At 37.7% G+C, this 24,842-nt stretch overlaps 3 protein-coding genes across 8 annotated transcripts in view; 2 read left to right on the plus strand and 1 right to left on the minus strand.

Moving 5' to 3' along the window:
* The window catches only part of LOC139152194 (uncharacterized), a 460,524-nt gene that overhangs the window by 269,063 nt on the left and 166,619 nt on the right, over nucleotides 1-24,842 (plus strand). The gene's annotated exons all lie outside the window — the stretch shown is intronic.
* The window catches only part of LOC139152196 (BAR/IMD domain-containing adapter protein 2-like), a 296,941-nt gene that overhangs the window by 187,461 nt on the left and 84,638 nt on the right, over nucleotides 1-24,842 (plus strand). For all 6 annotated transcript variants that reach the window (XM_070725337.1, XM_070725334.1, XM_070725332.1 and 3 more), the window contains one exon: nucleotides 11,864-11,959. In XM_070725337.1, the coding sequence (XP_070581438.1) occupies nucleotides 11,864-11,959 (96 nt within the window). The remainder of the gene's footprint in view (nucleotides 1-11,863; nucleotides 11,960-24,842) is intronic.
* Nucleotides 3,315-4,735, minus strand: LOC139152199 (uncharacterized). Its single transcript, XM_070725340.1, has 3 exons — nucleotides 4,444-4,735; nucleotides 3,780-3,983; nucleotides 3,315-3,530 (listed from the first exon to the last, which is right to left on the minus strand). Exons 1-3 carry the CDS (start codon nucleotides 4,677-4,679, stop codon nucleotides 3,506-3,508), a joined length of 465 nt encoding a protein of 154 aa, XP_070581441.1. The 5' UTR covers nucleotides 4,680-4,735; the 3' UTR covers nucleotides 3,315-3,505.

The raw sequence follows: 24,842 nt of genomic DNA on the forward strand, positions 1-24,842 counted from the left end.
TCATATAGACAAGGAATTATATCATTCACTTTTGCCAATGTGACAGAAGATTTAACTTTTGATGGATTTTTAAAACAATGTTTGGTGTGTTCATAGTTTACCTGTGATATGGGGATCTCAAATATAATATTGTTGATGGCATTGTTGTACACCTTTGCATTTTCTAGTTTGCCCTGCCCTTCTCCTAAAAAGTCGGCATGATCTTTGATTAGGCTCTGAATGGATCTGGGCTGGGAGGTCCGTAAGTGTCTGGGAATTTGCGACTCATCTTGAGTAACATGGCACCATAAACAAAAGTGTCTTCCACCAGCACCACTGAGTCTGTATATCTTACAAAGGTATTCGTAATCATGGAAGCCAAATAGACGGAAAGTTTTCCCTCTGAAAGGACAATGACAAAAAGGAGAGTGGATACAATGAACAGTTCGTGTTCTCTCTTAATTTAGAGATGTATATTGGAGCACTGCGCATGCGCAGATTGACATTTGCATAAGCGACCCGTTCAACACGAAAATGGATTTTTCTCAGGGCACGCGTCCCGCACCGGGTGCTTTCGGCTCTTGTGTAAAGGCGATGGAGACACATATTCGGGTCAAGCTTGGAAGCAGAAACAGTTTGGACTTTCAGTTAACGTCATGGCTACCAGCGAGGGTGGAAAGTTCGGATTTCCGGTAGATTTTATGCAATACTTTCAGCGGTCCTCTCAGGGTTTCCGCCATGTTGTTTCTGTCAGAATATGCATGATTTCATTCAGCTATATTCAAATCCATCGTACAGTGTCTTTTTTGGCCGATTTTTTCATCCCACGTGAACAACACTGTCGATGAACAATTGGTGGACACAAAGGCCAGCATTTTATGGCCGTTGCGCCATGGGGGACATCGAGGGACACTTGACATTTCCTTACATGCATCGCGGCCTACTTCTATTTTGGGAAATTCCGACGTTTTAGCTTTGTATACGTACCAAGAATATAACGATCTTATGCATGGCGACTTATAGAACAGCCCGCGAAGGAATTCTTTTAGTGAAAAAAATACAGCCTTCAACTGTCCACAGTTTCATCCCAGTGTTCAGCTGCGTCAAGTGGTAGCCCTGCGTACAATGGTGTGTGTTCCCGGCGCTACACGGCCTCCCATCCGTGTAACGCCAGGAACATACAGCGTTGTACGCAGGGCCGGCTACGTCAAGTGGCAGTATACGAATTGAATCAAGTCAGTGGGTACGTACCGCACTTTAGATGGGTTCAAACTTAAACTGAGTTCGATGTTAAGTGATAAGAGGGGAAATACACCATTATAAATATTTAGGATTTTGATCCCATTTTAAAATAAATGTTGCATGTATCAGATATTGTAGAGTACAATAACAAATTGTGTTCTAGAGAGTCAAAGAATTTTGATGTTAGGGTTGCCAAGCATTTATAATAAGTTTTTGTTTTTGAGATGATATATGTATGGGGTCACATGGGTAAGTAACCTGGCCCTGTGATTAGTCAATTTGGTGATGCATCTTAAAGGTCTGCAGTTTGGGTATTTCTACAAGAGATACCTTGAATTTAGTCAGTACTGTTATTCCAGTAATTCTGTATTGCTTTTCATGACTGAGGATCTGAATTAAAAAAGACACTACTAAGTCATATTGCAGTATCTTTATTATATTTCACAACACCATGAACATGTATAACAATATAATTATAATTTTCAAATAAATACTCTTGCAGTAAATAAATGTTTCTCTGTCTTGTTTTTGTAGTACTTTATAGAGCTGCATGGACAGTCCTGTTGAGTAACTAACTATGAGTGATATGCTGCTGACATGCGTCTTTTATATTAACCTAAGAACAAATGCTTTCATTGCACTGTGCAAAAAATATAATGATGATAAAAAAATAAGAACAAAACCGAAAGAAAACCCTCAAACTAGGTTTTTGGAGGAAATAGTTTTCCCAAAAACAAGAGCAAAATCAAAACAACCTTAAAATCAGCCTATAAGCTTGGCTAGACAAACGTTATAATGCACATGAAGCAAATTTTATTTAGGCAAATTTTATCATCCTGGTGTCGTACGTCTGACTAAAATTCCTCTTCAATTGGTTTCCTTCCGTTAGTCCGGATCCTCCAAACCTCATTATGGCGAGACTCCTTTGGCGTCGTTGGCGTGTAGCAAAAGACAGAGGGGAAGGGAAATTAAATATAGTTTTAGAAACCTACGTAAGTTATGGAAGCCTAGCCCCCGAGGGTCATTGCGGAAGCTTAGGTTTTTGACGATCGCCTTTGACGTACCTCTGCAGACTAGAGTGCAGTCGACCATCAGAGCATCAACGTACGTTCACCGTGGCGATGGCGGAAGAAGTTTCTACCTCCATGCAGCATCATATTTATAATTATAAGCCATACACAGCCCCATGGCAATATATTTGAAATGATCAACAACGACAGGCAGGGAGGGACAAACAGTCGACGGTACAATGGCGAAGTTTAACACCCAAAGAAATACAACTGCTGTGCATGCAAACTTGAAATACAAGTCCGGTCAGCAGGCTCTGCGTCGCAGGGTACCGGCGTTATGTGGCCTCAACGCCGGTAACACACACAACCCTGCCACGCAGGCCTTGCATCGTGCTCCCAGGAAAGTTAAAAATGAAGCGCTGGTTCCACAAATTTATCATGGGATCACTGTAAAGAGGTATATTTACTGTTGATTGCTGATCTATTGTAACTGTGGACCTGATTCGGCAAGTTTACCGTATACAGCAGAAGCTTCCGAAGGAGTACACACGGTGTAGACAGTCAGGCAGAAAACTTAGCCCGATCCGCGCGATCGGAGCTAGCTCTGACCTCTGACATTTAGGTACGATCAACTTTCTGCTCTACGCACGCGCAACAAAGGGTCAATGGGTCAAAACGTTACTGCGAGTGCGCATAATACATCTCTAAATTAAGAGAGAACACGAACTGATGAAATAAATAGTATAAATATTTTAAGTAGAGAATTTTCATCACTTATGCAATGAGATGTCCATGTACTTTATTTTTCATGTCCGCTGTGTATACGCCATCAGACACATGCTTCCAAAATTGAATGAAATAACTCCTGTAAATACCATGCAGATCAAAGAGGCACCAATTTACAAGTGGTATAGCCACAAACAGATTAGGTCAAATCGCAGTACACAAAACACAGGTGCCTTGTAATTATGACACTGTGTTTGTGTACGGCGACTTGACGTCATCAGTGTGTGGCTATACCACTTGTAAATGGTGCCATAAAAGATTTCTGGATGAACTTACTTCCAAGTCAAAGCTTTTCAGTTCATGTCACTGCTCCCTGAATCGATCCAAAGCAGTACTCAGATTTTGGGAGCTATCCCCGCTTTCAAAAAAACAAAACACCACTGTGTTCTGTTTGGCATTAGGGTGGGGTATATTTCCAAGCTGAAACATAGCTTTGAACCCTTATCCCCACCGAGTTTGACCCATATTTCATCTTCAGGGATCTTTCCTCAATGCCATGACAGCAAGTTCAGCCTAGAAAAAATTAGAAGATTCAGGATTATATAACTGTTTATAATTCATGACAACCAAGTGGTGACACCAAGAGTACAAAATGGAGAGTAGCTCAAATATGTCAGCATAAATTAAAATACAGCTGTACATGTATTTCTATGTGTGTTTATGGTCATGTCTCATGATTTCTTTAACCCATGAGATCCATATATACTGTACATTACAGACTAACATCCAGTTACAAATTATTTCAAGGTATATGTCACTTGCCTGTCATTTTCATTTAGCTGTTGTAGCACTTTCTGTGGGAGACTGTCAGCATACACACATGGAGCAAGTTTTACTATTTTTCCTTTATCCTCGTTTAACAGGAACGGCAAGTTTTCGGCCACCAAATTGTCACCGATAATGTTGTTCTTTTCCTGTCTCATTTGCTGTTCCCCACCAATCTTCACTACCCACCGGTTGAACCATCTAGTTTTGTGAAAATATGGCACATTAGACCATTAATATAAATTTCACTTGGCAATGAAAAGCTCAGGTTTGAAGGAACAAAGTCGCCAACTTCTATTTTTGTCATTTTTGTTTCTTTCAATAAATTATTTACATTGTTCTGCTCTCTGATGTAGGCTCAGTCACTGTTGTTCACAACACAATTAACTCACACTCTGAATATGGGTAAAACATGAGAATACTACTATCACATAGTTTTTGGTACTGACTGAAAATTAAATGATGGAAGTATTCATGTGTAATGTCCATGTTTAAGGTATGGGTTGAAATCTGACCAGCGTTTAAGCGTACATCGGTGAATTGAAAAATATAAATAATTTATTAAAGAAGTTAAAGTGACAAAAATGTTTTCAAAAGTTAGTGACTTTGTTTCTTTAATAAATGTAACCATTATCTTTTTATCAGGTGTGACAAGACTAACCGTTTCAATTTTCTGTTAGAGTTCGAGGAAATTCCAAGATCCGTCTTCACTGCCAGCAGTTCCTCACTACTGATGGAAACCCTTGGAATCTTTTCAAACAACTGATCTATACGTTTCTGTTTTGCTGCCACTTTAATTTCATCTTTCTGCTGTGTGCCTGATGACCCCACGCTTATCTTTTCTCTCTGATCTTGCAGGTATTTGGAACGTCTCCTGACTGTACTTTTGGATGCCATGTCTGTCTCAACTCGTGGCTGGTGACTCTGAACAAGTTCTAGTTTCTGAACGAAGAAAGTATTGTACATGTGATGTGCATAAGTAAATTGCCAATGATGAATGCATTCCAATATTATTTGCAAATAAAAAAACAGTGAAATTTAAAGAACTTGTCATGGTTTCAAAATGAGTGCAAGTAATGGGTGAAATTTCTATGAATTATCTGTGAATTAAAATTGTATAAGAACATCTTTTTTGCTTGCTTTCATTCCTATGCTCTGTCTTAGGAGCTTAGAACTAGCTTCTGGGAACCTCATAAAATACACTAAACATAAGACAAAAGTTGCGTTCATGTGTTTCTGCAAATACCAAAAAAGTTGAACTTACCGGTCCACCTGTTTTATATACAGCAGTTTTACCATCTTCAGACTGCGTTAACTTTGTCTTCAGCAGATGGGTGGCCCATTTTTCTAATTCTGGAGTAAGTGGTAACTCTATGCCCCTCAAGAATATCAGATGATACACTAGACTGTCTTTGTTGTGAACTTTCAGCCTGACTCAGTTGACAAGTGTGTTGGCTTAGGTGCAAAGAATTGCAAACCTGCTTGCATTTATTACATTGCATCGGGGAACGTAAAATATTCAAAAAATAAAGTTTTGCAGGTGTAATTGAAAAGCAAGAGACAGTTTGTGTACAACAGGGGCAAGTAATGCAGGACATTTTCTTTGTCAAAAAAAGATTTATCAAACAGTTACTGCAACACATGTGCTGACAAGGGTTTCTAATGGCCTGGATAAAAAAGAAAGGCATATGCTACATTTAATATCCCCATCAGGCATAGGACTAAAGGTCTCAGGCCAATCAAAAGTGGGTGACTTTAGGGCCTGCTCCTCTAAGTATGATTTCCCTTCCTCTGTTAGTATCTGATTTATTTGTTTTGTGGAGTCAGTCTGGGTAGGTGGGTCTTGTTTTTTAGCTCATATTTGGTTTTGTATATAAATACCAAAAAGAGCTTATATGATGAGTCTGAGTGGTGTCTGTATGTCTGTATATTTGTGGGTATGTGCGGATGTATGTCCGTCACACACAAAGGCTCCCATACCGCCAAAGCTACCATCTCAGTATTTGGTGTACAGGTAGATGCAGGGGTTGAGATGTGAATTTGTTCAAATGAACATGTCAGTGTCAAAAATGTGCATATGAGGTAAGAAAAAGCGAAATCCTACAAATGTGCAGGAGTGATGGCCAGAGTCTGAAACAGGCTTGAGTCATTTCCTGTCATTGTTTATGAACTGTTACATATTAACAGACCAGATCAAACCATATACAGTAGAGGGGGGGGAAGACTGTCTATGGTCCAACTAAGAGGGACTAACTGTTTCTGCTATGCATGTTGCTAAATTTGAACTCCAGTACCTAAAGTTTCAAACCTTATTTACTTTTGTCATTCTTTTTTTGCTGGTTTAAATTTCTGGTTGTACTGTGCAGAAATCATTTTCATAACATCAGCGTAGAATTTTCCTGCACTGAACAGATAGAAACAATATGTATTGTTGATCTTTGGTACACATACTGGTATATACCAATTCTGATCAAATTTGAGCGACACCGAATAATTGCGGTATTTTTAGTTGATGGTCTTCCCTTTTAACTCTCTTAGGTCGCCCCCCTTTGCTTTGTGCTTCAAACTGGGAGCAAACATGACATTCTCCAACCCAGGGATGGGAGGCCCATGAATCTTTGAAAGGCTCCGAAGAGAAGACAGTTTTATTTAGCAGACATCGATAACAGAGATTACATAACTGTTTTGGATGTACGTCTGCCTCATCTCTTCTCACATCAAGGCCAAATGTGTACGAAATTTGATCCCTGTATACGTTGCACAGTTTAGGTTCAAGTCCAATTGCTTTGAAATTTGATATACAGTTTACTTAGGGTGACTTCAGTCAGATTTGTTCAATTTGTGGTGAAATTTGCATATTTGTATTTTTAGCTCATATTTGGTTTTGTACATAAATACCAAAAAGAGCTTATATGATGAGTCGGTGGCGTCTGTATGAGCTTATATGATGAGTCGGTGGCGTCTGTATGTCTGTATATTTGTGGGTATGTATGTGCGGATGTATGTCCGTCACACACAAAGGCTGCCATACCACCAGCGCTAACATCTCAGTATTTGGTGGACAGGTAGATGCAGGGGTTGAGATGTGAATTTGTTCAAATGAACACATCAGTGTCAAAAATGTGCAAATGAGGTAAGAAAAATCCCTTGACCTCCAGAAAGTTCCAAAGCTCTGGAAGCGGGCTGTAATTGTTCCTGTTGCAAAGAAAAGTGTCCCGAAAGTTCTTAATGATTTCAGGCCAGTTGCCCTCACTTCTCTTGCTATGAAATCATTTGAAAAGTTAATCAAAGCCAAAATTCTGGAGAAAACCCAACTTTTGCTAGACCCTTTACAATTTGCATATAGGTCAGGACGGGGAGTTGAAGACGCCACCCTTACCCTTCTAAATTTTATTTACAAACATCTGGAAGGCAACAAAACACATGCACGCATCCTTTTCGTTGACTTTTCCTCGGCATTTAACACCATTCAACCGCACCTGCTCGCCGAGAAACTCATGTCACGTTTCAATTTGCATTTTAAATTAGTCGGGTGGATTTTAGATTTTTTAACAAATAGATCTCAGTGTGTGAGGGTCAACAGGTGTATGTCAAAAATGCGTTTTACTTCTACGGGTTCACCTCAAGGTTGTGTTCTATCTCCCCTGCTATACATATTGTACACTGACGACAGTCAACACGTGAATAGACATATTCTGAAGTTTGCCGACGACTCGGCTATTGTCAGTTTATTGAATAACTGTGAGACCGGCCACGGTCCCATAGTAGATGATTTTATCGAATGGTGTAATAGATCATTTCTACAATTGAATGTTGGTAAAACAAAAGACATGTGTATTGATTTCAGAAGGAGCAAATCTTCTTCGGAGCCAACAGTTATAGACGGCTCCGAAATTGAGATAGTCAGCAAGTACAATTATCTTGGCTCCACAGTAGATGATAAGTTATGCTGGGATGACAACGTCGATGCTATTTGTAGTAAAGGTCAACAACGTGTGTTTTTCCTGAGGAAGTTGAACCAATTTAATGTAAATAAGTCTCTGATGACGTTATTTTATAAATCTTTTATTGAGAGTATTTGCACTTTTTCAATGGTCTGCTGGTATGGCAATTTAAATGTTAAGAACAGAAACAGAATTAGTAAGATAGTTAAAGTCTGCAGCAATATTATCGGAGAACAACAAGTAGGCCCCACTGACTTGTACGAGAAACATGTTTTACGTAAGGGGAATTCCATCATACATTCCAAGTTTCAGCACCCTCTACAAAACGAATTTGACTTGCTACCATCCGGCTGCCGTTTCAGAGTACAGGCTTTTAAAACCAATAGAACCAAAAACTTTTTTATCAACAGAGCTATTGGTCAACTGAATAGATTGAACTAGTTTTTAAATATACTTCTTTTATCTCTCTGTGATTTTTACTTATTGGATGTGCTGTTTGGTATTTTAACCTTTTTTAGTTTGTCATGTTTTTAGCTCCGCTGTCAGCGACGCGGAGCTTATCAAATAGGTTGATTTTCCGTCGTCGTCTGTCGTCGTCGTCCGTCGTCGTCCGTCAACAATTGCCTTCTCCTCTGAAACCGCAAGTCCAATTGCTTTGAAATTTTATATGCAGCTCACTTGGGGTGACCTCACTTAAGTTTGTTCAAATCGTGGTGAAATTTGCATATTTGTATTTTTGGGGCAATTTTTGGTGTTTTTGGTAAAAAAATCTTCTTCTCTGAAACCACTTGTCCGATTGCTTTAAAATTTGATATGCAGTTTACTTAGGGTAACTTCAGTCAGATTTGTTCAAATCGTGGTGAAATTTGCATATTTGTATTTTTAAGGCAATTTTTGTCATTTTTGGTAAAAAAATCTTTAAAAATCTTCTTCTTCAAAAGTACCAGTCAGATAGCTTTGATATTTGGTACATATGTCCCTAGGGATGATCTATTTCAGATTTGTTCAAATTGTGCAGAAATATGCAAATTTGCATTTTTAAGGCAATTTTTGCCATTTTTGGTCAAAAAATGTATTTCTCTAAAAGTACTGGTCTGATAGTTTTGAAATTTGGTATACAGGTTTCTATAGATGAACTAAGTAATATATATTGAATTTCTGATGAAATCTGTAATTTTGTATTTTTGGGGCAATTTTTGCCATTTTTGGTCAAAAAATGTGTATTTCCAAAAGTACTGATCTGATAGCTTTGAAACTTGGAATACAGGTTCCTACAGATGAACAAAATAATATTTATTGAAATTATGCTGAAATCTGCAATTTTGTATTTTTGGGGCATTTTTTGCCACTTTTGGTCAAAAAATGTGTATTTCCAAAACTACTCATCTGATAGCTTTGCAATTTTGTATACAGGTTCCTACAGATCACCTTAATGATATTTATTGAAATTATGATGAAATCAGCAATTTTGAATGTTTGGGTCAATTTTTTCCATTTTTGGTTAAAAAAATGTGTTTCTCAAAAAATACTGGTCCAGCAGCTTTGAAATTTGGTATACAGGTTTCTATAGATGAACTAAATTTGATCTTTTGAAATTATGATGAAATCTGCAATTTTTATTTTTGGGGGCAATTGTTGCCATTTTTGGTCAGAAAATTTAATTCTCAAAAAACTACTCATCAGATAGCTTTGGTTGACATGTTCTTAGGGATGATCCGATGTGATATATTCAAAGTATGATGAAATCTTCAATTGTGCATGTTTGCAGCTATTTTAGCCACTTTTTTCTGGCCACTGCATTGAGCTATCAAAGATTTAATTTCCACCTTCTTCATCAACATGTGTCAAAAATAGTTATTCTCTACATAAACACAGCGGAGCTATATCGGCCGCTAGGTCGCTTGTTCCTGTTTGATATTAATAATTGACATCCATTTCTGTACAACAGTTCAGGACATCTGGTTAAGCATATAAAGTGTGAAATACATTCACAGCTCATTCAAAATGTACTGTATTCAAACTTTAAGATTGACACTTTGAAATTCCTATCTTATAACTGACATGCCAACAATTTCATTAAAACACAGAATGACTTAAAATATAAATGTATGTAAAATATAAATGTATGTAAAATATAACATATATATATATATATATATATATATATATATATATATATATATATGTATATATTACAGTATTATATTATTACATATTACAGTTGTCACCCTGTTTTCAAAATTTGGAACAGGGGGGTCACCCTGTTTTCAAAATTTGGAATAGGGGGGGTCAGCCACTTTTTGACATCGGCAAAAAATAATCCACCGCCCCCCCGGCCGAAGAAACTGACCAGTCCCTTATTCTCTTTAAAACACAGCAGAGCTATATCAGCGGCTAGGTCGCTTGTTTACAAAATTTCACATCTTGTAGTATAAATTATGATGATCACGATGAAAGGAAGTTTCTGATGATTTTTGTATATATAACTTGTTTTAATTTTCTTGTATGTGTTTTTGTACTGCCTTCCCTCTCATCTTTTCAAACATTTGAGAGGGCGCAAAACAAAAAATGTTATTACTTTGATGTGCACAATCTTAGCAATAGTAAGTACATCCTGTGCTATGGTGTGTGTGGAAATCTTATTGATAGAAAGACCATGCACGGATGAAAAAAGGGAGATGAAAATAACTTTGCAAGACTAGCAACTCATCTAGGCATACAAACATTAAATGATAACTCACTGTGTTTAAACGCCCCTACAAAAGGGGGATTATAGTAAGACTATGCAAAGGTGAAAAAGCCACACTATGGGTAAGACGCACTCGTTTTGCTCCGAGATTTCCAGAAATTTGTTGTGTGAACGGGGTTAATTTCCGTCCAATCTCATACATGATACCTGTGAATATATAGCAACAGCCTTCATGACGAAAAAACGTTGATTTAATACAGCGAACACATATTATTACAAAGCGTGGTTCCAGAATGTTCATTTGATCTCTGTTCTAAATGCTAATGTAATCTGCCAATCAAGATTACCAAAATTCAAATTGCGGCCTTGGCGATCTGGATCCCTGCGAAGCACAACTAACAAAGCGTATAGACTTATCACAAAAATCACTGTTATGTACCTGAACATATGCATACGCAGCCACATACAACGTACATGATAAGTGGAATCTGTGTTTTATCACAGATGTGTTTTGTGATTACACCTAGCTATCTGCCTTCCTTACATCTTCACTGTCGTCCCCTTAGCCAATCGGCTCTTCTACCCATGACTGTTATCAATCCTCCTTCCCAGCCAATCAGCCATGTTTGCACACGACACTACATAATCAAGCCTTTGTCTCATCGCTCCCATTCATTCATATATTCATTCATTCATTCAGCCGCTGGGTTCATGCTATACCAGCTCAGCCAATATGAACCCGCAAGAAACGGCATTTTCTTTTTGGAGTGATTGGTGGTCCAGAAAAAAATGTTTTTTATGTGGTCCTGTAAAAGTTATGAACATTGAGAGTCTTTGCATGTCGTTTGGAAGGTGAACATAATTTCATTTCTTCCTTCAGACATCGAAAACGAATCTTTTCTCTCACATTTTGAGGAATTACCTTTGGCATTTTAACAAGTTTGGTCATTGTTTATATCAGTTGATTTAATTCAGTTGAGCTGAGTGGACTTGAAATTTCAGCGTTGATCACATCGTTACTTCTGTCACTGGCTAAGTCAACATTGCATTGTTTGATCGATCGTCCGCACTCATCGACGTCGGCCGCAGCCCTGCACAGCTGTCCTGGGGGACTCATCAGCCTCATAAACTTTCTTTACCAATGTATTTCAAAATACTTGGCTGACCATTGACTATAGATTACCATATTTGTTTCCTTTTGTATAAGTTTTCTGGCTTACATATCGTGAAAAGCAGTGTATATGGTATTCAAATATGCATGCTCATCTAAGGAACTACAGACAACTATTAAGTTAATTGGTGTGTGCCCTTCAATGCAGAATATTGATGCATATCTTTACATATGGTAAAGTTAAAAATATCACACCATGGAGATCTTATCATCAGAGTCTTCTTATCTTCGATAGAAAATACTCTTATAGAAATTTAATATTTTGCTCTCTTGTTAGGCTCTTAGTTTATACCATCACAGAATACCAGAGTGGCAAAGAAATAGTGAACATCCAGACCATTTGCCAGGTGATTGTGAAAACACCCTTCATGCTGTAAGTACTTTTTGGAATCCTATCATATTATGTTTTGCGTTTTCTAAAAGGTTCAAAGTGTTTGCCTAGAGTTGTAGGGTAAAATTCATGGACCATGCTTTAAGAGAATAATACAAAGTCACAGTACTTCCTGTGTGTGTAGATGCTAAATCACATGAGCTTGCATTTGCTTTGTGGTTCAACAGCTGCTTGATAGTCCCCACAGACACCGTCCAGAAGGGGCTCATAGGTTTGGTCATGTCATTGCGTGTGTTGTGCGTCTGTCTCTGCATCTGTTCAAGCAGATATCTCAGAGATGCCTTGAGTGATTTCATTCAAACTTGGTATACCATACATATGCACGTTGATTTGTTTTTTTAATCCTATCCCACATGACTGTGCAACGGTCATTTTGTTTCCTGTATTTGTGTCATGTGTCCCTTCACGCAAATTTCTCAGCTATAATCAACAAAGCCAAAATAATTTTAGTGTAGAATTATTAGAAAGTTCAACTTTTTTGACACTTCATAGTGAAAAGCTTTCCATCTTGGATGATGAAAACATGTAAAGACAACTTTCCTGAATCCCAGCTTTGACATATTCTGTACCATCATGATTGTTCTCTGTATGTTATCTAAAAGAAATTGGTCATAATAGTTTGTCATGATAGGTTGGTCAGATAATTAGAGATAGAGAAAGTTCCAATTTCCATTTTTGGTCAACTTAGTAAGGCTAAAATAAAATTACTTTTTGAGGAAAATATAGAGTGGTCAATTAAAAGAGTGGTCAAAGTGATAGGGTTATTATGGTAAAGCTGGGCTGTAAGATTCCTCATGTTCTATTTATAGTAATTATGCAATCTGTGTTAACAGTGCAATGAAAGTGTTACATTATTCCTTATAATGCTTTTGATGACCTTGAACTTCTTATATTGCAAACATTGCTTCGGTGTGCTTTCTCTGAGTACCTACAGTCTCAACTTATTCAACAGAACTTACTTGCAATGTTAATTTGAGAGTTATAAAGTGCTTGGTTAATTGGATGAAAATACCGATAAAGATAACCAGCTGAAGATTCTTTATAACCTGACACTGTGTTAGCACTTGGTTTGGAAATCTGTTAGCCACTGTGGCGACTAGTTTCAAATTTTTATTAGCCACAGACAAATTTTATTAGCCACACATTTTTACAAAAACAAAGCTTCTATAATGCTATAATCTCCAGTGTTGGTTGCATGCACAAGAATAAACTATCACGCATCAACCTTGTATCCAATTGTCTTCAATTTATCACTCAAAAATTGCATGTTTCTGGACCGCGATGCAAATTGACAGCAACACTGAACGTTGAGACTGCGATTAAAATGAACTGCAACACGGAAGGTTGGACCCATGATGCAAATCAACAGCATGAAAGCAACACTGAACGTTCAGACTGAGATTAAAATAGAAGTTTGGTTACACTTACATGTTAAGTTCCATCAGTACACGTAGCGTCTTTGTCACATTATAACAAGACGTCGCATACATGTGGCACAGACGTTTGGAATGTCATCAAATGATACTTCTACACATAGTCATAATAACGTGTAGTAATTTTTAGATTTTCTTGATGATTTCCGAGAATTTAGACAGGAAATCTCGTTAAGTATCATTGTAAATTGGCAAACATCTTTGATATCAGAAAATTCCGTAGAGTTCACAGGTACAAGATGTACGTGCTATGATTTCCAGACATAAATGAAATGTTGTCGTCTATATCTGAAGCTGTCACAAAGATTTCCCTAAACCACATAAATAATCATTAGGGACCTTGTCAAAATCAGACAGCCCGGCTAGCCGAGTCGCTCCGCGGCGCTCCGACCGGAGACTCGGGTCGCCGACGTCCGCCTAGGAATATTCATGAGATATGCAAAAGTATTCATGAGGTACGCATATTCATAAGTTTACCCAGACGGTTGGACGGTGTGGTAGCTCACCACTGCACTGAAAAGCCGATCGAATCCGACCCACGCCGACTGCTTTCAACCTTACACGATTTTTGAAGCTACGATAGTACTGGCTTGCGATTCTTGAGGTTATATTCGTGAATCACTCCTGAGATTCTACGATGCATTTTTTTCTACCGTACACGTGTACAAAATACGGCAATGGGGTACCCGCACAAATCGTAAATAAAAAAACCGCCACATTTGGTTGGCGACGCACAAGATGTTAGTGTGCTGTGTGAACAGATATTGCGATATTGACGCAGACAGTGCGTTGACCTTGGAACGAGGAGTTTTCAGTCATTTTTTCAAACTCAATTCTGTTCAAATCCCCGATGTCTTTGTATGATAGAATCGTTTCGGAAATTGTACTTGTGCTACATATCACTATTATCAGGACAAAAAAGATGGTTTGTAACAGCGGAGGATCGACGGCTGCATACTGAAAAGACGTGTTGTTGAATACTACTGTACATGTGTGACAGCCAAATTCGGGAATTCGGGTTGGCAATAAAGTTGACTTGGGGAACTCGGGTTGGCAATGAAGCTGACATGTCAATTACTTTCAGTGCGTTCACAGAAGGTCACGGTGTTTTTTAACGTAAGTAACAAAATAATTTCAATCAAATATAATTCCATTCAAAGAAAATTATTCTCTGAAAAAAAATCTATGTTGACGATGTTATTCTGACGATGCGAGAGTGGCCTAAAAATAGACGTTCCCAACGCATAATTTCAGGAGGTATCACAGACCTCAAATCCCCACCGTGACGTCTCAACGGTTGAAGGTTAGTATACTGAAGAATTTACGCTAGTGTATGACTTTTTAGAGATTTTGTTGCGGAAGTACGGACGATGTGTACTTGTACGATGTGCCTTGCATCTTGTTTTACTTTATGATCGTTATTTTTTAAACGGATGTTACGATTAAAATATTCCATGTGGAATGAAAGATGGCACATTTTTGAGCATTTGCTGAAAGTTTTGAAGTTCAAATAATTTGCGATGTTTTGAAAACACAATGTGTAGACTCTGTGCAAGTTTATATGGCCGTATCCGTACAAGATCGTGGAAACTTCTCATGATTTTTGGAACAGTTTTTGACCGTGACTGCTTCTGCAACTGTGGAGTCTCGAGAAATTCCGATGATTCCATGATTTTTCCCATGTAGATCTGCAACCGGTGACAAATAAAGATGTCTCTCTCAGCCGACGTGTAACCGGTATGGTGTGCAACAGAATATGCACGTACCGTACTGCCTGTGTTCATGCATGTTTTCCATGATTATTTGTTCTCCTTCTCCCTATAGCGTCACATGTCGAAGTATTTTTTTTTTGGTAGATCAGAAGGAAAAAAAAACTTTAACGGTCTTGTCTGACGAATGGCCACGACTCCGTCTGTTATTTTTTGCTCTATACATCTCAGCGTCTCTCATTTTCACTTTGGAATGATCTGTAAACATGTGATCAACAAACACCAAGCGGATGTATAGACTAACAAACATGCATCGAAGATCGAAGTCCCACCTTTGGAATCACGCTCAAAATCAACCGAATTTCAGAAACCCAATGAAAAATAAGAAAAACTAATTACTATGCTGTCAATCTTAAACACGTGGTAGGCCATCTGTAGTAGTTTTCAGGCCTTATGTTTTGAGGCGAGCGATCGCTTCGCTCGCCTACCGCTCGCGCAAATCAAATTCCGCGAGAGCGATTAGCCGCTCGCTCCACGGCTGGGACCCAAGTTTTTGAGACCAAAGGCACACGTTGTATCCAAAATGTAACATACTCTAATCTCCTCCGATTGACACGCATAGCACAATGTAGCTAATAAAATTATGCTTTCATGTTCAGTTCACTTCATTTCAGTATGAATTACGTCTCGACACGCAGATTCTACCAATGGAATGGATCGATTTATGTGCAACAATGTGATACAGTATTACTATGGTACTCGTCTATTGATAGAGCATCGGGCCTATAGGCCCTACACTTCAATATAGCACTACTACGGTTCGGAATTGACACGTATACAAATGTACAAAGTACAGCCCTTCATTCATACATTTTCAAACCAACTCCGTTTTCTTGGCTGCTGTATTCTTTCGTAGTGTTCAAAATACAAACGGTTATATTGCCGCAGCAAGATTTCATAGGAAAAATATGCGTGACTAACGAGGCGAGGGTCATATTGCTTACGCTACACTATAGAGCATGGAGAAAATGCCTACGACATGATGAATGGCACTGCACGTCGCCACTCGCGGAAACAAATGCAATATCTTTTATCAAACAGTTTAGCCTGAGCCACTGCTATGTCTCTTGGTCCTTTGAAAGCTTAAAATAATTAAATTGACTCTGAAAAGTTGGACAGATACGCGATACTTCTGAAAAAACGACCGCGAAACAATCATGAGTTCATGCTACCGTAAAACTTTGAAAGACGTAAATTTGTGCGACATTTTGGCGTTCAGCATAGGAGTGCTGTGTGACTGTCGTAAAATGGTGCCTGTTGAAACAATCGGCAGCCTCGACCCACTTCGCCTTCGAGTGTACATTCGACATTTGCATATGAATTACAATTTTGCAAAGGGTCTGACCGATGGACGTCCCGTTTTATCTTACCAACGTATAAATCAGATCGATCAGAACACGTCAAATTTTATTTGGCTTTAAAATATACGTAAAAGTACGTCAAATCGGGCCTCATTTTTTTTTGTTTTCGTCCGTACTAATTTCGGGAGACAAACTTTTGCGGTCGTCTTTTCATTTGGCTTTGAATTTAACGTGAAAGTACAACAAAATCGGGCTTCATATTTTGTGTTCGGCCAAACCATTGAGCTAGAAATGGACTAATTTCGCAAGAGAAACTGTTTCGATCGTCGGAATCATTTGGCTTTTAAATAAACGTAAAAGTAAGCTTACATTTGGTCTGGTTGGGCTTAAGTACGACAAAGTTTACCCTCTCTAACAATATAATATTATTTCCAACCATTTCAACAACTTTCTGCAGAAGAAAAGATAACGATTATATATTTAAAAGTCCAAATATGGAGGCAGCAGAGATATAGGTTTTATCGATACGTGCGGCGGTCAGGGTAAAGATTTGATGTTTTGCAGATATTTCCGACCGACTTGTGTGATTTAATCTATCATGGATGCTTTATTCAGTTTCTTTTTCACTTATGGCCAATCTTTCGTGTCATACATTTCTCTCTTAATACTACCGAGGTTCGACGTTCAGCTTCACACTGTCAGCCTTCGACCTCCAATCCAACTACTAAGCTGGCTATGCCAAAGCTGTGGAAACGCAGCGGTCTGTGGTGGAGTCGGCTGCGTCTATGCAGGTCATCATATCTAAAGGTCAAATAATCGCAATCATACCAATCCATACTCCAAAGACATTAGGTTAGAATTCATAAGACAATAGTTGTAAACATAGACACAAAACAGCACAGAACAGACAATAAATAGACGGTACACAAACAAAGTAATATTCATGAAATAAAGATATATGGATCTCTTGCCAGAAGACCAAGAAGTGATGTCAAAATTTTACTCCGGTAGCGCATGCGGACTTTGTCCCCTTACGTGTGACGTGCTTTATTAGCATATCGATAGAAGTCATATTTTAGCGCCCGAGTGAAAATCTTGAGTACTGCTTGGAAAATCAGCCGAAATACGTGAAGAAACCAGGGATTTAGTTCACAAACGGAATTAGGGAATGACCAATAATCAGAGTTCAGTCAGGTATAGGTCATTTTACTTTATTGCGCTCACTTTGGTTTATTTTGCCGGGTAAAGTCCCGACCAAAGTCGGACACTCTCCATAAGCAAAAGTGTCAACGTTTGGTTTTAGATCTTACCATTTTTTGTCAAAGGGGTGGCCACTGACCCACAAAAAACATGGCTGAAAAATGAGAGTGAATGCAGTTGTCTGAGGCCATGAAACTCAATAAATAAACCAGCTTTTAAGATTAAAATACCTTGAAATAATTTTGACTGTTCAGATAGATGGTTAAAGCGGCGAATTTTACCTTTGTTTCCGTGGGCATTATCGCGTATACCGAGCACTTACAAGTGGAACCGCCGTATGGTTTGACAAAGGACACGTTGTACGACGGTCTCTCCACACGTAGCGAATGGTACTGAGCAAAGGCTAATGAAAGTTTGTGATAATGCTGAAATTACGTTCAGCCTTCCACCTTCCAAAGTAAATTGTTCTCTCTTTCAAAAGAGTATCAGTGTTTCCTTGTTTCAACACGTATCAACTTTACCCAATCGTTGCATAACTTACATCGCTTCACACCGTGAGGTAAAATACTTGGCCAGACCATGTACCACAGCAAGAGTAATCGTGGTGCGCGTAAGCTATGCGAAATTCTCAAAATCTGATTTCCGTTTTTATTTGCAATATATACCTATATTAATATTGCCTTTTACTGTAATTCCAATGACATGGTTTCTCTTGCCAGTCAGCCCTTTTCTTTCAATTATATTGATCATGAATCCCTAAAAGACAGACTCGTTCGTACCAAACTAGGAACACTCCGAACAGATAGCACCCGACCAAACTCATGCTTCACGTCCGCTCCATCATCACGCACCAGGTCACATGAGCTCATGGCGTACGCCTAAACTTGCCAACAAACCACAGATCAAAATGCATTGACCGTGCTTGTGGACATGTGAAAAAAACCCACAAGGGTTGCTGAGCTTTTAATCACAAAACGTTTAGTTATTGACCATAAATGCCAGCATGTATTTGCAAAACTAGCTTGCATCATACAGCATACAATACGATGTATCACAAAGTGATGTTTGTACTCTCGTTCATTTCACTCGTACAACCGCTTACTCCTGCCTTTCATGCTTGTACTACTATGTATATTTCATTCATTACGAAACAAAATAGTAAAATAAAATATGCATGAAATGAACAAAATGTAAACCGATAGCGCCTTCAGTGTAGCTGCATATGTTTGCAACATTTTGTTGCCAATTTTTCCAACGTTAATGTTTAATTACCATATCAATCACTCTTGATAACGTCCTGAGATTTTGTAGACGCCGACCTTGTCCGGTAGTTGCCGTCTAAAGCCGACAGAGTCAGGTGGCTGCCGTGCGGCGTAACTAATTACCATTGACAAATATTCATGAAGTTTAATTAGCTAATCATGAGTATATCACAGGCGTGAACCGGCGGCCCGAGGCCCCACGCAGAGCGCCTCGGTCTCGCTCGGCAAGCCAGGCTGTTTGATTTTGACAAGGTCCCTTAGGGGAATGCTCCATTAACTTAGACGAACCCGACTAACCCAAGTTAGTTATCAGAGGATTAATCTCTATGTCAACATATACGAACAGATTATCTTTTAGTGTAAACAAAACATTAGCACTGCCGGAACTACTTTTAGCATAGCCCACGCCGGTCAGCGCTTAACTTGATGACGGCTCTTCCGGCACTCAGGATTTCCGACCAGCGTTAAAAGTGCCGTCCAGCACTTGCTGTTACTTTGAGGTCATCATTTCATGAAATTGCATGAAGAGTTTACAAAAACAATGGTACTATGGAATCCCTTTCAATAAAATGCTGTTTAAACAATACCAGCAGTTAATTAACGTACGCTTATTTTGCATACGAAAAGCTATTTAAGCTGGTTAAGGGTACGTTCACAAAGATCGTTGCCCTTTGAACTAGTTTTCCTGTCACACAATATCTCTGTACGATCGAAAGGAGACAAACTGAAGATTTTTTGCTTTGTATGAATGTTTATAACCCTATAAAAGAAAGTACTGTAACAAAACAGGACTTCTACTAAAACGTACTCTTTCAATTTCAGTTCAGACTCAATGAGTGGCATTGCGGAAAGGTGCATGCAATGCAATGAAAGTCACAAGCAAACTTTGGTATCTACGGATCCAGTGTTTGAATTATCAATGAACACTCACTTATTTATCTGGTCAAAAGCCAAAGGCTACTTGTCCATTGCAACAAGCCTCTCTGTTTGCAGCGTGTTCATTTTTAGCCGGATACCGGCCAAATTGACTGGCTACTTCCGTATTTTGGCCGGCTACTTTTCAGCAATGTTTCGCTCTCTGGCCCCGAAATTTTGGTTTTGATAAAAATATTTTGATATTTCTGTTGTCGTGCAAGCCGGAGATAACATTTCAGAAGTGCCAATGTGGCTATATGTAGTCTAGCAATTTACGCGGTGAACTTGTTGCTATCTAGAATCAGCCTGTAGTACCGCGATCTGCGAACGTGTTGTACTGTACTGGGAATCGCTCTCGAGGTCAACCTTGCTTTCCTGACTACAGCCCGAATTATTCCGACGTTCACATCGGGTGTAGCTTACCATTAGACTGACGTTACGCCCATAAATAGCCAACCATTTCCGAATAAGGCTGACGTTTGTTTCTCTCAAACGCGAAAGAGAAGAAAGTCAAATGCGGAAGAAAGTCGACGCTTGAGAGCTTTGGTTTTCTGCGTAAGAGTAGGGCCTTGTCTGATGGGTTTGGTAGGTTTTTGATCAAATGTAAAGCGACCAAAAGTTACTGAGTCTCATTTTTCATACTTTTGAAATGCCACGTCAATCCATTCATGGTCAATCATAGTGTCAATATTCAAGTCGATCGACATTGCTTTTTGTGGAGGGGCCATGGTTATTCATTCATTCATTCATTCATTTATTCATTCATACTTTATTCACTTTACACTAAATTGTTAGAAAACAAAATACAACAGAAAATATAATGACAAAGCGAATAGGAGGCTGGAAAATAGTGTAAAAACTCTAGTCAAGTCCACCCCCTTCTCTAGTTGGAGAAAAATTACATTATAGTAGTTGGGCACTTATTATTAACAATCAATAAGAACTCAATTCAATCATGTTCTAAAAAATACTTCATTTGCTTTTTAAATGAAATTCTAGAACTTAAAACACGTATATTTTCAGGAAGATTGTTCCAGAGCTTTACTCCAGCATATCTTAAAGAATGCTTGCCTGCATTTGTATTGTATTTTGGAATAAGAAGGTTACCCTTTTCTTTCGATCTGGTACGATAAGAATGCTGCAATGAAGAGAAAAACTGTGAAGTTCCAGATGGTAACTTGCCATTTAAAGCATCATGTACAAACAAAGAGAGTTGCAAGTCACGTTGTTTATAGACATTCAAAATATGCAATTTTCAAAACAGTGGTGAGGTATGTGCCAGACGGTCTGATCCGGCCAGTATACGTACAATCCTTTTTTGCGTAAGTAATATTGGTGTCAAAAAAGATGAATAAGTATTCCCCCAAGTTTCTATTGCATAGGAAATATGGGGGTGGATAAAACAGTTGTACAAAAATACAAGGATACAGGGTGGAACAATATCTCTTAACTTATAAAGAATACCAGTCTTCGAACTTATCACTTTGTTAACTTTTCTAATTTGGTGTTTCCATTCTAATCTATTGTCTATTTCTACGCCAATGTACCTAGTTGCTTGCACTTCATTTATTGTTACTCCTTTAACATCAATGGTACCTGTTGATTCCACTGACATATTTTTGCCTCGAAAAATAAGGTATTCAGTTTTTGCTGAATTAACAGTTAATTTATTGGCATCACACCAATCTATGACGTTCTTCAGGTTGGAATTTACTTCTAAGAGATCTATTGTCTTTTGCAAGTTAAACGTATGAAATAGACTTGTGTCATCTGCAAATAGACGGGTGTCAAAGTACTTTGTTACATGTGCTATATCATTTACATATAGGAGAAAAAGTGTTGGACCCAGCACAGAACCTTGTGGAACTCCACATGTTATATTTAACTCATCTGATTTCATCCCATTGATATTAACATATTGTCTCCTGTTTGTTAAGTAGCTTTTGATAAGATTTCCGGCAGGGCCCCTTATACCATAGTTAACCAATTTGCCCATCAAAATATCATGGTCAACCGTGTCAAATGCTTTTTTTAAGTCAAGAAAGATCCCAACAACCCTGTTCCCCTTATCAATGTTCTCCAGAATTTTCTGTGCTAGTTCCGCAATTGCCAAATTAGTGCTATAATTCTCCCTAAAACCATATTGATAACAATAAAACAGATCAAATTTTTTGAAAAAAGCAATCACTTGTTTGTTAATTACTTTTTCAAATATTTTGCTAATTTGTGGCAGTACTGACACTGGTCTGTAGTTTCCTGTTCATTCGGTTCCCCCTTTTTTGCTCATGTGTTTACACACGTGGGCATATGTCGCAGCGATGTCTGTCTGTCTGTCCGTCTGTCTGTCTGTCTGTCTGTCTGTCTGTCTGTCTGTCTGTCTGTTGGTCCATTATCTCAAGAACGGCTTATCAGATCAGAATCAAATCTGGTACATATATTCAGTTAGCAAATGGCAAGAACTGATTAGTTTTTGGTGGGTGTGGCTTGCATAGTTTTTGCTCATTTGCATAATTAATGATTTTAGAAAAAATGGATATATATTAAAAACAACTACACACAATTTGATGAGATTTGCTGCAAATGTTGATCACACCAAGATATATCAGCAGTGGGAACCATTAAGGGTGACATGAAAGATAAATGCTAATTTGCATATTTAATGAACTTTCCTAACTAGGGATATATGTCTGATTTGACTCAATCAAAGTTAACCAAACTTGGTATGTATATTAAAGATACTATTATTTAACATTATTGAAAGTCATTAAGCGTTTTAATTTCAGCCAATTCCTAATTTGCATATTTCATGAACTTTGTAATTAGGAATATATATTTGAAATGACTGGACTAAAGTTGATGAAACTTGCTACATGTATTGAAGCCACTATGATACAACATATGTTTACACACGTGGGCATATGTCGCAGCGATGTCTGTCTGTCTGTCCGTCTGTGTGTCTGTGTGTCTGTCTGTCTGTCTGTCTGTCTGTTGGTCCATTATCTCAAAAACGGCTTATCAGATCAGAATCAAATCTGGTACATATATTCAGTTAGCAAATGGCAAGAACTGATTAGTTTTTGGTGGGTGTGGCTTGCATAGTTTTTGCTCATTTGCATAATTAATGATTTTAGAAAAAATGGATATATATTAAAAACAACTACACACAATTTGATGAGATTTGCTGCAAATGTTGATCACACCAAGATATATCAGCAGTGGGAACCATTAAGGGTGACATGAAAGATAAATGCTAATTTGCATATTTAATGAACTTTCCTAACTAGGGATATATGTCTGATTTGACTCGATCAAAGTTAACCAAACTTGGTATGTATATTAAAGATACTATTATTTAACATTATTGAAAGTCATTAAGCGTTTTAATTTCAGCCAATTCCTAATTTGCATATTTCATGAACTTTGTTAATTAGGAATATATATTTGAAATGACTGGACTAAAGTTGATGAAACTTGCTACATGTATTGAAGCCACTATGATACAACAATTCATTATTAAGCCTTTTTCCTTCAGCCAATTCTGAATTTGCATATTTAATGAACTTTCCAATTAGGGATATATATCTGAATTAACTTGATTGTAGTTATTGAAACTTACTATATACATCAAAGATACTGTGATATAACATTATTGAAAGTCAAAAGACATTTTTACTTCAGCCAAAACCTAATTTTAATATTAAATGAATTTTCATAATTAGGGATATTTATCTGAATGGACTTGATCAAAATTGATGAAACTTGCTATGTACATTAAAGACACTATAATACAATATTATTGAAAGTCATCAAGCATTTTCTCTTCAGCCAATTCCTCATTTGCATATTTAATGAACTTTCCTAATTAGAGATATATGTCTGAATTGACTTGACCAATGTTGACAAAATTTGCTACACATATTGCAGATACCATGATACAACATTACTGACAATCACTAAGCATTTTTACCAAAGCCACTTCCTAATTTACATATTTAAATCAACTTTGCTTATTAGGTATATATACCGGGATTTACTTGATCAAAGTTGGCAAAACATGCTATGTACATTGATGATTATACCAGGTACTAGGTCAAAACAATATCGAAAGTCATTTCACATTTTCATGTCAGCTAATTTATAATTTGCATATCTAATGAGCTTTCACAGCTCGGCGTATATGGCTTGAAGGACTTGGCCAACGGTAATTACACTTTCTAGATAAAGTGGTGATACAATAAGAGCAGTCAAATAACTTTAATATTTTTATTTCAGCTAATTACATATTTGTATACTTCATGACCTTTTAGATTTAATCGGCGGTGATTATTGTTCATTATGTTGATCATAATAATTTCAATGAAGTTGCAAACATGTGGCAAAGGTTCAAATTTACACATAACTTCAATATATACTGAAACACGTGAGCATTTACAGTTCATATCTTTTTGAAGATTGGAGTCACCTTTGCTATTTTTAAAGAATTTGGGAATATTCCTGTTGTCAATGTCAAATTAATGATATGAGTAAGTGGTCGTGAAATGTACATAGCACCATGAATTAACAATTTTGGACTTATGTAGTCATATCCCACTGCCTTTTCCTTGTCTAATATTCTAAGTAATTGAAAAATATCTTGTTCAGAAACTGCATGCAGAAATAACGAGTTTGATAAAGGATTTTGTAAATATGACATATAACTTCTATTTGAATAAGTAATATTGTTAGCAAGTGATTCTCCTACTGAGACAAAAAACTCATTAAATCCATTGACAATATCACATTGAGTAACAAGCGTAGTCTTCTGACCATCAGAGGATACCTGTAGAGCACTTGGTATATTTACATGTTTGGCAGCACCTCTGAGAAAATCATTAATAACTTTCCAAGTCTTTCTACAATCTCCCTGGTAACATGTGAACTGATCAGAATAGTAATTCTGCTTAGCTTTTTTAAGAATATTTGTAAGCACGTTCCGATAACGTTTA

This window comes from Ptychodera flava, chromosome 15 (genome assembly GCF_041260155.1).
Source record: "Ptychodera flava strain L36383 chromosome 15, AS_Pfla_20210202, whole genome shotgun sequence".
Classification (NCBI taxonomy): domain Eukaryota; kingdom Metazoa; phylum Hemichordata; class Enteropneusta; family Ptychoderidae; genus Ptychodera; species Ptychodera flava.

Excerpts from the sequence above, each read along its gene's own strand:
- LOC139152199 (XM_070725340.1), bottom strand. The coding sequence starts at position 4,679 with ATGGCATCCAAAAGTACAGTCAGGAGACGTTCCAAATACCTGCAAGAT. Across the intron at positions 3,984-4,443 it reads TCTAACAGAAAATTGAAACG|ATGGTTCAACCGGTGGGTAG; the intron begins GTTAGTCTTGTC and ends TCACAAAACTAG. Across the intron at positions 3,531-3,779 it reads CAGCTAAATGAAAATGACAG|GCTGAACTTGCTGTCATGGC; the intron begins GCAAGTGACATA and ends AATTTTTTCTAG.